At 42.4% G+C, this 13,207-nt stretch overlaps 1 protein-coding gene across 2 annotated transcripts; it reads right to left on the bottom strand.

Moving 5' to 3' along the window:
* On the bottom strand, nt 1-8,121 carry TNIP2 (TNFAIP3 interacting protein 2). 2 transcript variants are annotated; one of them, XM_075752641.1, is made up of 6 exons: nt 7,540-8,121; nt 4,832-5,137; nt 2,839-2,922; nt 2,001-2,282; nt 1,500-1,619; nt 1-1,034 (listed from the first exon to the last, which is right to left on the bottom strand). In XM_075752641.1, exons 1-6 carry the CDS (start codon nt 8,020-8,022, stop codon nt 753-755), a joined length of 1,557 nt encoding a protein of 518 aa, XP_075608756.1. In that variant the 5' UTR covers nt 8,023-8,121; the 3' UTR covers nt 1-752. The 2 variants fall into 2 exon arrangements, with proteins under 2 accessions (XP_075608756.1, XP_075608758.1); XM_075752643.1 differs by having other exon boundaries at nt 618-1,034; nt 7,933-8,116.
* Between the last annotated feature and the right edge of the window lie 5,086 nt (nt 8,122-13,207).

Genomic DNA, 13,207 nt, shown 5'->3' with positions numbered 1-13,207 from the left:
TAGTAAAGCAACTACACAATCACTTTTATTATAAAAATAATCCTTAGGCAAAATAGGAATACAATCAATAATTACAAAAATACACATTTACTACTGTGTAAATAGTTGCTTACAGCACAGAAAAAAATAAATATCCCTGTACATTGTTTCTGTGCAAAAAGACAGGCTAGTTTTAGTCAATAACCAGCCCTTTTATTTTCTTCTCCTGATTTCAGTTGAACACAAGGATTTTCAGATGAGATGTCTGAAAGTTCAGCCTCAATAAACAAGAAAATACTTTCACTTTTAATCCAGATAAAGCACAGTTAGACTTTTCCCTATCTTCTGCCAAAATGCTCCTCCCCCGTTCTTCAGCCTACATTTTCAGAAGAGGAGGAAAATTTCAAGTTCAGTAATTCTTTTTCACAAGCCTTCAGACTGCTGTAAAGAATTAGATGCAAATACGAGTCAAGCTGCACTCTGAAGCTAACTAACACTGTTTCAATTTAGTTTGCAGCAGAACTTGCATTATGATTGCCTCCTTTGTAGTTGTCAAAAATAATTCTTCATAAAAACACTTTGCTTTATCTTGAAGTCTTTCATACAGTCCAAGAGAAGATGAAATCAAGTAAGAGGTAGATACTGTTCATCCTCCTAATTCCTAAGAGCTGTCCATTTGAATTACTCTGGTTTAGGACTGTAGGAGTTATGCATAGAGCAAAGTTTTACTGTCTATAAAGTAGTGATTGACTTATACGCCTCACATCACATGGTCACTGACAACATTCAGTAACATGCTTGAGGAATTCATCACTGAGTTCATCATTGAAAAACCTCATACAATGAGGGCATCTCAGTTCACCCTGTGCCCTGCCCTCGGATCCTGAGTTTCCATTGTCTGCAGGAGGAGAAGCTTGTTCAGATTGTGAAGATGTTCTTCTCTTGCCTGGCTGGTGTGGGCTATTGCCTCGTAAATGTTCAACATTTGTGTGTACGTACATACAATTTTGGTTACCGGTGTGAACTCTGAAATGACTACTTGTGTCTTTTAAGTCCTAAAAAGAGAAAGAAGAGCTCTTGAAAAAGACGCAGTAAAAAGATATTCTTTAAAAGAATATTTTATCACCTTTATTTGAAACACTGCTCGTGTTTTTATCAGAAGATTTGTAAATAAAATATGCATCAGTTTTTGCAGGTTTATTAATATAGTTGTAAAGAAGGTTTGTAGAAAACACAAAATATAGCTGGTATGCTACTTTAAAGATGCCACTGTTACAAGAGTCATGGCCGTCCTTCTAAGAATTCAACCTTACTATGTTGATCCAAAACAGAAGGAAAATGGACTGGGAAGCATCTCCACTAGAACTGACTATGAAATAAGCTAAGTTTTTGATAGCTGCACTGAGCTGAAATGGTTTTAGAAGTACTAAGATATTTTTTTTAATATATTTTACAGTATCTTTTAGTCCTGAATCCTGTTGACGTGCTTTAATTGAAAGAGCAGCATGTTGCTTTCTTACCTGTCGTCTTGTTAGCTGGTGTTGCAGACATGCAACTTCTGCCTGAAGCTCTTGTATTTTACTCTGTGCTCGTTCTCTGTCTGATCTCTCAGATGTGAAATCATCTTTATAAACTAGGACCTGAAAAAGAATTATTATGTTAATATTTTATAAACTAGAGCATTGGCAGGATAGATTAAAATATTGAGGCTGTAATTCCTTTTTTTGTAAATACTTATAGAGAAGATAATACTGAGATTCTGGGAATCATATCTGTACTTTGAAGGTATTTGTCGTTCTTTTTCAGATCTTTCGTATTTTGTATTAAAGCCATCAGTACTGCATGCAGTTCCTTAAGTAGTGAGTTTCCTTTAAATCTCTGTTGTTAGCTATCTGTACAGCCAAATGTGGCAAGACAAGTGGCAAATGTCAAAAGAAATACTTTCATTTTCCCCCCTTGGACTTCAGTGGTCTAGGGAGAAACAAAGAATTCCCACCTCTAGGAAAAAGAAACTTAATCACCTGTTGCTCCAGCATTTGTATTCGCTCGTTATCTCCTTCACTAGCCTTCTTCACGTCTTCTAATTCTCTCTTTGTTTTTATGCATTCATTCATTTTTTCTTCCAGTAGCTTGTTTAACCGGAATATCTCCTTGTGCATCAGGTCAGAATTCGTTTGTGCGGAAATTACACAGTGCTGCTGCTCCAGTTGTGACTTCATCTTCTTCAGCTGCAAGTGGAGTCGCTTCACATACTCATCCCTACTCGCATCGTATTTCTGCCATTTTGCATTTAAGTCTTCCACCTGAAAGATTATCCAGGAGAGTCATGAAGAACAGGTGAAGACACAAACTTCCAAGCTTTCATAGACTGTATATATGTGCAGGACCAAAATTCTCTAGAAGATAAATATAATATGCTGACACAACCACTGAGTGCGGATAAGCCACTTTACAGGAGAGCAGAAGATTACCATGCCATAAGCCAGACTCTTCATGGGCAGCCTTCCCCATTTGCTCATCTATAGGGACAGTATTAAATAATATGGAATGGGTGGGGTGGGCAATCACCCTGGGCCTAGTGCTGTTCTCCTGGGGTGGAATACTGATGCATGGAAGGAACACGAAAACTTTCTTCTGCAGTGTATTTTTAACAACAAAACCCCAATGCATTAAAAATAATGTAATAAGTTGTTCTTAGCTAAGGGAACAAAGACTATGCGACATGTTGAAAGGACTAAGAAAAGTTTTGGACTCACATTAAACTGCCATTTAGATTAACCAAGTCTTACCTATTCCAAATTTACTGTAATTCAAAATACTTAATCAAATCTTAATCTTGTACAGAATGAAAGTACTCACGTGAGCTACTTTTTGCTTTAACATCCTGTTTTCATCTTGTAGGTTGCAGATAAGAGCTTGAAGTGAAGTTTCATTGTCTAAAAGCTGTAATTTTCAGATAAAGGAAGTGTTACTTTAACATAAAAATCCCAAATGCTCCTTAGTTATGCTATTAAATTGTAAGTATTTTTTTTAATTCCTCTAAAACTATTTGCTATCAGTGAAACAAATACATACATCTAGGTCTACTTATTTCTATATAGTATATTTCTAAATACTAATAATATAGCTTACAGCTTTTATTATTAATAACCAGAGCAAAAATGTACTCAGGTCTTCACCAACTTAGCATTGCTTTTAAATAGGTCTGTGTGGCGTCATAAAAAGCTGTCCTGCCAACTTCTGAGCCTACTAAAGGTGACAAGAAAAATACCACATATTTTACATGCATGAGGGTCTATGCTGATGACAACTGAGCTTAATAGTTTACAAGAACTCCTTGGAAACTATTTATTTGGAGTGGGGGAATGCATGACAAAGACCCAGATATGCCCTCATCTTGCTTTGTTATTCCTGTCAATTTTGACCAGTACTAGGAAGAAATTACCGAGGGGAAAAAAACCCTGCTTGCTAAATAATTGACTAAAATGATACCTCTTTTTTTACAGTTGTGACATCTGCTTAAAAAACCCCCGTGTACGTGAGTAATATAGAACACTTTTGTACAAAATTCCCTAGAATCAGCTAGTAATTGCATCTGAAATTTCTCTTCTTCAACAGGGAAGTCCCCACTGTACAAGGTTAGCTACTTATTACATATATCAAAGTCAATCAGGTTTCCTGTCTATCAATTATATGTAAAATATGATAATACTAAATGCTTCAAGTCCCTTAAATGTCCTTTTTTTCTTATATCTAGTCAACCTCTATTTCTTACAGGTAACTTTAAGTTTTCTTTGGAAATGCTCCTGGGATGTTTTAGAAAGTAGAAGTGAGCATGTATAGAGTTTATCATAAAAGCATAGATGAGTGGTCATGTGAAACACAGCATTACTGCTATGTAGCAGTAACAGCATGAGACAGAATTACTCTTTTTTGTGAGAATTGGCTTGTAGCATCCTACTCGATAGGACCTGTTACTGGAGGCAGCACCTCTAATGTTATTTCCTTATGGTATTATCATGAATTACGTAACGACTCTGAACCATCATGACTTCTGGAACAACAGAACAACATGATCTACCTCCACCCTACGCTGAAAAGCTTCAGCTAAGGTGATGATGTGGCAAAGCCACACAGCCATTAGCAAAGTACACCCAAATCCAGGTGTTTCTTTCTGCCCCTCAGCAGCATTTCTGCCGCCTGCCTATCATGAAGCAATTTTTCTAAATATCCCTGCTGGAGAGAAACATTGCCTTGCACTGGGAGGCTAAGGGGAACCCCAGAGCAAAAAAAGAAAAAGTAAGACACCTTGACTCATCCTTCCCTAACCAACTTTCTGTAGGTCTGTACTACGTGTGCAAAGCCAAATCCTAATCTGAGAAGACCACGTGCTACAGAGTTCTTAATATAAATACTACTTTAAAATATCTCTACTTTGTTTTGTGATTTAGATGCTTAAACAAGTTACCTGGAGATACCACCTTCAAAAGCACAGCACCATCTAGTGATGCACAGAAGCATGGTGCGGTATAAAGAAGGTACTGTCTCTTGTATATGCAGGGAAGAATTGTTATCAGGGAATTGCTGAGGTTGGAAGGGACCTCTCAAGATCCTCTCCTCTTCAAAAAAAGCCTCTCATCATGAGATAAGTGAGATGGCCAAAAAGCAAGTGATTGACAACTGGTTCCATCCTAAATTTTTGGTACCTGAATTATTTAGAGCTTGCTATGGTATTCCTTTCACTCTATGGGAAATTATCTAAATTATTACTCCCCAGTTACAACTATCATATTGTAATTAACAGCTCAAAAGTTAGTAAGACTTTAAACAAGCATAGCAGCAGTAAGTATACCTGATTAGATCTTTCAGTAAGTATCTGGTCATCCGAATTCCCCTTCTCTTTTCTTTGCTTCTCTTCTAGACATTTTGCCAGATGTTGACACATTTCTGCTGTGGATGCTAATTTGCGTTGAAGTTGGTGAGTTTCATCAGTGAGTGAACGGCACAAAACATCACTGGTGGCCTGAGCCTTCTCTCTCTCTGCCAAGCTCTTCTGAAGTCGTAAGATTTCTCTCTCCTTTTCATATGGAGGCTGATTTATCATCTGCTGTATCTCTCCATTTTTCTCCTCTAGTTGCTGATTCAACTTCTGCACTTCCTAAACATAAGGGGGAGGGGAAGCTATTTAAATGCCAAGTGAGCTCAAAAGCCAAAATATTCCTAAAACTGAATTCCGTATTGCAGTGATTCCATATTGCTCCTATACTCACTGCAAAGTACTTAAAGTAAAATAAATACAATTCATTTCTAAATAATCACTCAACCTTGGAACTGACAGATCAGTCAATCAAAATCAAGAACTGCTCAGACAGCTACACAAGCACTTCCTAGTCAGTAGAATGAAAAAAACTGGAAACAACAAGCAAAAATTCAGATAAATTTTATGAAAAGATACACAGAAGCAACAAACTAAAGAGGGAACTTACAAGAAACAACATAGCTTAAAAGGAATAGCTATGGAGACTGCAAAATGCTTACTGGTCCTGCATTCTAAATTACCAGTTTGTAGAGATTTTCCTCAAAAAAAAAAAAAAAAAACCAACTGGAAAGTCATCTTATCAAAAACCAGTGAAATGTATTCATTGCCTGGCACTGTCAGAAGGACAAAGCAGAGGGAGCATACACAGCAACCTTCTCACCTAGGAAAGGATGAGTAGTAAGGACAAGCAAACAGAAAATGAAATCTGTGTGGCAGCAATTACACTATTTTGGCCACAGCCGACCCTCCAAAGTAGGTAAGGGAGGGCTGACACATTCTTAGGAAACTGTATCTCGTTTCCGCATGTTCTTGTTGAATTGGTAGCTCTCTGGGATCGTCCACACTGCATGAAGTTAATGCCTCTGCAGGTGTTTTGAGAAGAAGTTTGCTTGCTGACTGAGGTACAACCACTCTGTAGTACCATGCACCTGAAGTACACCGGTCCTGACTTTGTCAAAAACAGCTTGTGCTTGCTATCCTCAAAAAGTAGCAGATGCTGGTAACAGAAACCCCTGCAGCATTGCTCCTCCAGAATCAATGATGCCCTGGATGCCAGCGTAGACCATGAGAGAGGTACAAGCTTCACTCTACCCTTCCAGTTCTTGGGGAGTGCTGTTGGAGTTGTAAATCACAGGGAGCACTCTTCTTTGCCAGTACGTAGGCCTCTGACTTCACAAAATGTCTGTTGTTGTTGTTGTTTTTAGTGACAATGACTTTAGTGTTTTTGATTGGGCATAAAATATTTACTTCTAGAAAGAATAAAATTAATATCTAACTTGCAGAAATAGCACTTGTTCTTATTACTGACGTTTAAATTCTTTAGCATCATGCTAAATTTCCCCTTCACCATAGATTAAAGACATTCAGCATCAGACCTCAAAATATTTTCAGATACCACAGGTTTGTCATCTGTCTGCAAAGTGTCAGTAAGATCATCTCTTTTATTACAAATCTCCAAACTTGAACTTATTTAAATGTATTTTAGATGAGTGTCATACATGGAAAATGTTTTGTATAAGCATTAGGTCAAGAGATTACTTATGACAAAAATACTTGTTTCAATTTTAAGTACTACTGTTCAGTTTGGAAATTCCTTTATGCAACTTCATATAGAAAGAAATGCTTTAAAATTCTTCAAGTATTTCAGCCTGAACATGGGAAAGTCTTAATTACAGTAACAAAAATAGCACTTGTGGCAGATGGGAGGGGGCGCAGTTTTGAGACTTTTTTTCTATCATAAAAGATACCAATTTCCCTAATTTATCTCCTCACAATCCAGACTTGCCAGTTACTTCCCCAAGTATTAACATGTTCCCTTAATCTCAATATAAAAATCCATTGTTAAATGCACTTTCTAAAAAAAACACACTTTAATAGAAAAAGTGGTGGCATCAGTTGTTTATCTTACAGAACAAAACTGTTGCATCTGATAAAGAGGAGAGTCTTCAGTAAGTAATATGGAACTTTGAAATTTAGACGGTTTTACTATTTTTTCTTCTCCTTGTGAAAATAGTTATATGAAGACTTATAATGCCACGCGAAGTTTTTGGTTTAAGATTTTATGGTTTACTTTCCTGAACTTAATGCAGTGGGAACTACTGTGGCATACAGACACCAAGTTGCTTTGGGCATAGTCCAACCCCGGGCACGCAGCGCTAGAGCAAGTCCTGTCAAACGCACCAGCATTGCATTGTTGGGGTCAAAACATTTGCTGTCTTGTCCGGGCTCTGCCACCACCGGCAAGTCACTTAAACCACCTTGTCAGCGCTGATGCCAGCGCACCCCGTCTGCTTCCATAAACGCGAGTGAGCAGTCTCAATGCAAAACGTCTGCATCCTCCATCCAAGAACAACACTGCTGGGCTTACTAAGCTTAAATTACTCATTTTTCTAGAGAAGAGTGCGCAAACACAGCTACCGCGGTGACTGCTGCTCCCCCTCCTCGGCCATAGACGCACCCTTTCGCCCAGGGAGGCGAGGCGCTGCCTGGCAGCGCTATCTCGAGGGCAGTCGCGGTTTTACCTGGCTCAGATCTTCCACTTTTCGCGCCGAGAGTCGCTCGCTGGCCCTGAGCTGCTCCCTGGCCTGGCCCAGCTGCTCTAGCAGGCTCTCCACCAGCGAGGGGGCCGGCTCCGCGCCCGCCGCCCCCGCCTCGCCGCCCGCCGCCACCGCCGGCTGCTGCTGCTGCTGCCGGGCCAGGCTGCTCCGCAGCTCCCGGATCGTCGCCTCCTTGGCAGCCAGCTGCAACTGGAGGTGCTTCAGTTGCTGAGCGGATTCGTGGTACAAGGTACAGAGCGCGTTGTACCGAGGCACTTTGTTCTTTAAGCTCTTGTTTTCCCGGTGCAGCCTCTCCAGCGTCTCCTCCACCTGTTTGAAGCGGGCCGCCAAGGGGTCTGTACTGCTACCCTCGCTTACCGAGCACATGGCCGGGGAAGGTGAGCTGCGGTCACGCTGCTGGCCCTTCTCTTTCTTCTCCAGGGCGAGCAGTAATCCGGCCAGGTGCATATAAATCCGAAGAGGAGCCAGGCAGCGCCGGGGCTGCTCTTGCTGCGGCTTCGCTCTTCCGCCTTCCCCGCCGGGGGAGGAGGATGGCCGCTCTCCTTTAAGGGCTCGCAGGACCCGCCTGTTGCCCTTCCCCGCCGCTTTGCTACGGCGCAAGCTGGGCCGGGCCGTGCCCCGCCTTTGCGGAGGGGGGAACCCCACCGCGGGGGAGGGCAGCGTTTTCCCCGCTGCCAGCGCGGGAGCTGGCCCCGGGGGCAAGGCTGGCGGGGGAACCCCGGGGAGCGGTGAAGAGGGGGAAAGGCGGCCGAGGGCTGCCCGGGGGGTAACGAGAGCGAGCTGAAACCTGGGGGCGAGCGACGGGCTGGTGAGGGGACGGGGGAAGTCCGGGCTGAACGAGGGGCCGCTGAGGGGAGGTGGCGGAGGTGTATGAGGGGGGCGACTGCCGAAGGAGGGGCCGCTGAGGGGGGGGAGCGGGATGGGGGCAGCATGAGGGGCCGCGAGGGCGCTCCAGGTCCAACGAGCGGAGCGACGACCGGCCGGGGGAAGGAGGGCGTCATGGTGAAGGTGGGACCGGCCGGAGGCGGCTGAGGGGGACAAGGGGGCCCGGGGGAGCGAGGGTCCTTCGAGGGGCGGCTGGAGGTCGGGGCTGGCCCCGCGTTACGAAAGCTCCGTAGCGCGGCGCCCCAGCAGGAGCCGCTGCGGGAATTTCCTGGCTCGGAAGGGGACTTTCCCTGCCGGCGGCGACCCCCGCCACCGGGCCGCTGTCCCCACTCCGCCTCCCCGGGAGGCCCCGGAGGTGGCCGGGCCGGCGCATGCGCCGCGGGCCATGGCTGGCGGGGGCGCCCTCCTGGCCGCGGCCGAGCGCCGCCTGTCCGGCCTTCCCCCGAGGCGGCACGGCAGCAGGGTCCCGCTTTGGCTTTGCCAGGGCGAGCAGAGAACAAACGCCCAGAAAATCCTGTGAGAGATCTGCATCGGTAGCAGCGGGAAGGCTTTGGACCTGGTCATCAAAATTCATGTCATCAGCTTGTCGTTTCTACCCTCAGGATTGCATTTGGGGATGTGCAGAGCTGGTGAGAGTAAATCCAGCTGCCTGACCCTGGACAGACAGACCTGTCAGCCATCCCTGTGGCGGATGACTTTTTTTTAGCAGCATAGCGATACGACCTGTAAGCAAGGATATAGCTATTCGAGTGTTTGCACTGGTGTAGTATTTCTTGTAGGAGGAAGGCAGTATGGTAAAGCGTGTTTTGGATTGGTTTAGTTATGTTCACGTTATTGTCCACGTTATCATCCCCGTAGAATAGCTGGGGAGGAAGAAGCCTTAAACCAGTACAAAATTAACGCCTAGGCCACGTTTGATTGTTACTTGTAATAATGTTTATTATGTATATATGTATGCGTGTGTATAATAATGTATATAACACGGAGCTCTGTATGTGCAGACAGCATTATTGCACTAGGTTCAGCACAATCATAGAAGATGTTTCTGGACCAAAAAGCACATCTGTCCAGTTAGAGAGCAAGTGAAAATCATTGCGTGCAACTGTTAAGAGGGGGCAAAATAGAAGACTTTGGTCAGTGTGAGAGCAGCCTCCTGTGTTGGCACCTTCGCTATTCGTAGGGGTCCAGGTAAAAAGGATAGAGCGATGAAGAATTTGTGTGGAAGAATTTACAGGAACCAGAACATGATGAAAGGAGATCCTGAACTTCAAAGTCAAGATGCTCAGTTCCACTGGTGGTGGATTGGAAGCCTCGTGATAGTGGTGCGGATGAAATGCAAGATACAACATTTCAGTCTTTCATGAAGACAATGGGTGTAAGTTGAAACAAGAGAGGTTGCAATCAAATATATGGAAAACTATTTCCCTGTAGTGGTAATCAACCACTGGAAGCGCTTTGAGCAGGAGTTTGGGCTAGAGACCTGAGGTCCCTCCCAGCATGAATTATCCTACGATTCAATTCAGCTTTTTCAAGGTTGAAAGGTATTATTTTGTCACCTCAGTTATGCTAGGAAGGGTTATCCAAAAGTTGAGGAGTAATACATTCAAAATGGTCCATTTCCTCAGCTATTTCTAAAAATATAACTGAATTTTATGTGCATAGAAGATCCTATGTGACAGAAAAGTGTAAAACACCTAAGGTATAGGTCTGTGGTGTATTTGCTGTTTCATCTTATAAATAATGTAAATACCCCATGATGGACGACAGTGAAAAATCTGTGTGGAAGTTGAGGGAATACAATTTTTGGCTTTTTACTGGTAGAGAGTTATATCTTACAACCTTAAGACACTGGTTTTGCTGTGAAGAAAGTAAAGTTCCTGCTTCAAATACCCCTGCTTTATTGTTTTCATATACATTAGTAGGAAAAGTGAAAAAACTACACAGAGTTCATTTTATATTTTCAGCATCATCGTGCTACAATCAGAGCTAAGTGAAAAATTTGGAGCAAGATTGCTTTTGCTGAGTGTCAAATATTCTGTAGAAACATATGATGAAGCCCTAGTAATGGAGAAATCTGTTTGGTTTCTGGCCAGTTCAAATAGCAAACTGCAAGGAAACTCAGAAATTCTGTGTCTGCAGATGGGGCAGTGATGTCCTTAGACCAAACATCAGGGAACTTAGCTATCAAACAGAATACTTCATAATGCAGTTATATTTGTAGAATCATAGAATCATAGAGTGGTTTGGGTTGGAAGGGACCTCAAAGATCATCCAGTTCCAGGCCCCCTGCCATGGGCAGGGACACCCTCCACTAGACCAGGTTGCCCAAAGCCCCATCCAGCCTGGCCTTGAACACTTCCAGGGATGGGGCCTCCACAGCTTCTCTGGGCAACCTGTCCCAGTGCCTCACCACCCTCACAGGGAAGAACTTCTTAACATCTAATCTAAATCTCCCCTCCTTCAGCTTAAGGCCATTCCCCCTTGTCCTGTCACTCCATGCCCTTGTAAAAAGTCCCTCTCTGGCTTTCTCGTAGTATCATATCAGTGTATTAAAATCAAGCATTGCATCTGATTACTGAAAATTTGGTATTAATAGTGCTTTGGATAAAGCCAGCACTCCCCCGAGGAAAACACCACTGACTTAAGGGAAATTTGACCTGTGTGAGTCTTGACTAAGAAAGTGATCCCATATGTTCTCGGGAATGCCCTTAGATGACTGTTTCCTTTTGTCAGTTCTGAAATACGGAGGAATTCCTGGGAATTCATTAAGAGAAGCTGGTGCCAGAGAATGAGTCACATCTTAAGACGTGTTTCTTAGCGTACCTGGCTTTTCCTGGATTGCCTCTCCTGTGCCGTTCATCAGATTTGCTGATAAAGCAGCTGATCTGTGGAGTGGCACATTTGTCCTTTTTTGGTTTTAGACAATCAAATTAAGGCTTATTAAGTACAGTAATTCTGGCCAGCAAATAATTGCATAAACAGCAGCTATGCTCTGCACTACTTCTTATATAAGGAAAAAAACCCTTTATTTTCTGTACCTTACCAGTCTCAACTTGAAATGCAAGTTGAAGTTCAGTTTAACTCTTTCTCAGTACAGGATGTAACAGGATATTAAAGCCACGTGAGAAAAAATTAACCTTAAATTAGGTTTTGTTAAATCTTAAAACTTATTTAGAATAAGTAATTCTATGCACATTGCAACCAACTATTATAATGTGTGAGAAGTGTCATACAGTGTGTGAGCAAAGGTGAGTAGATACTACCTAGAAACAAAAAAGGAGATGAAGCAGATCTTAGGAAAGGAAAAGTGAACAGTATAATTAGATTACATTAAGCATAGGCATAGATATATTTAAAAATTATTTTAAAACATGAGTAATTTGTAGAGTTGGTAAGAATAATTCATCTGAACCTACTAGTTAACATCTCTGTAACATTAGTGCAAATAATACAAGAACGAGTCTCTATATTTAAAAATGCAATTCTGCGTGGACAAGACTATGAAACGTATTTGGTAGGGTTCTGTCATTTTTCCAAGCTGCGACATATGCTCATTCTGTAAGAAACTGTATTTTTTACTTGTGAACTCCAGACGCTGTTCAACCAATCAAGCTGTGTTTTTCCCAATGTCTTAAGTCACCACTAATTGTCCTGGGGGATAAGTCGTGACCTCATAACACTTACAAAATGTTCTGTACCTTGAGCGAATTTACCTAAGTAGACCTGATTAGAAATTAGTAAGTGATCCTCTTGCTGCTGTAGGCTGAAAAAATCAATAGCAGTCCACACTTCCTTCGCTGTTGACTGTGCCGTGCTAAAAGGAATAAAAACCAGTAACAGTTTATTTTCCCCAATGAAATCATTTGATATACTCACCACTATAACAGGTGCCCGCCTTAGAGCTCTATGTGCGTCTGAGAATCTGATTTTCGTGCTGAGCAAATAGAATGTTTATGCTTCTGTGACTCATAGATTAACAATAATTATAAGCTGCAGCCGTGTTTACACTTCTTACATGGGAAGGGGTAAACGTCCTTTATATCTATTACTATATTGGATGTTCCGATAGTTTGATGTTCTACATATTTTACAGTTGGAATGGCAACCTCATTGAGAGGTTAGCTGAAGGGCATTCAGAATTCCTGAAACTGGGCGAACTCATTGCTATGACATACATGTGTAGCCATCTCCCTGCGTTGAGGCTCTGATTTGGATCACAACATTCCTCTTTCAGTCTTGTTTTCCGTTTATACACATAAAAATATTTAGTGTAGTTAGGAGAAGTAGAATGGTTTTATTTATTTCTAATGTAAGCTTTTCCTCACATGTTGGTGGGTTTTTTTCACACAGTTTGAATTTTGGAGGATGTCAAAACCACAAGCGTTTTGATGCATAGGGCAGAGTCCCAGGACCTGTGTTCTAAATCACAGAAATCAGAATGAAAAGCCGTGACGTTGGTCAGATCCAAAGCAGTCCTCTTGCTTTTCCTTAAGAAGTGTTTTCTTCACATTTATTTGGACTAAGATGGTTCAGTCTCATCTCTATAGTTGTTAGTAGATAAGCAGGATATACACTTGTACGTGTCTCACAAGTCTTTTGGTCACGTCAGGTCTATAGCCAGGCACCAGGCTTCCGTTATGCCTTGTTACTCAGATCTGTGCTGTAATTCACCTTTCTGTGCAGGGTTCCTGCCCCCCGCCCCCCCCCCCCCCAAGTGTTTAGGTATTTCAGGCCCTGCTTTAGTTCC

Source organism: Balearica regulorum, chromosome 4 (genome assembly GCF_011004875.1).
Source record: "Balearica regulorum gibbericeps isolate bBalReg1 chromosome 4, bBalReg1.pri, whole genome shotgun sequence".
Lineage (NCBI taxonomy): Eukaryota > Metazoa > Chordata > Aves > Gruiformes > Gruidae > Balearica > Balearica regulorum.
This window is presented reverse-complemented; position numbering and strand designations above follow the sequence as displayed.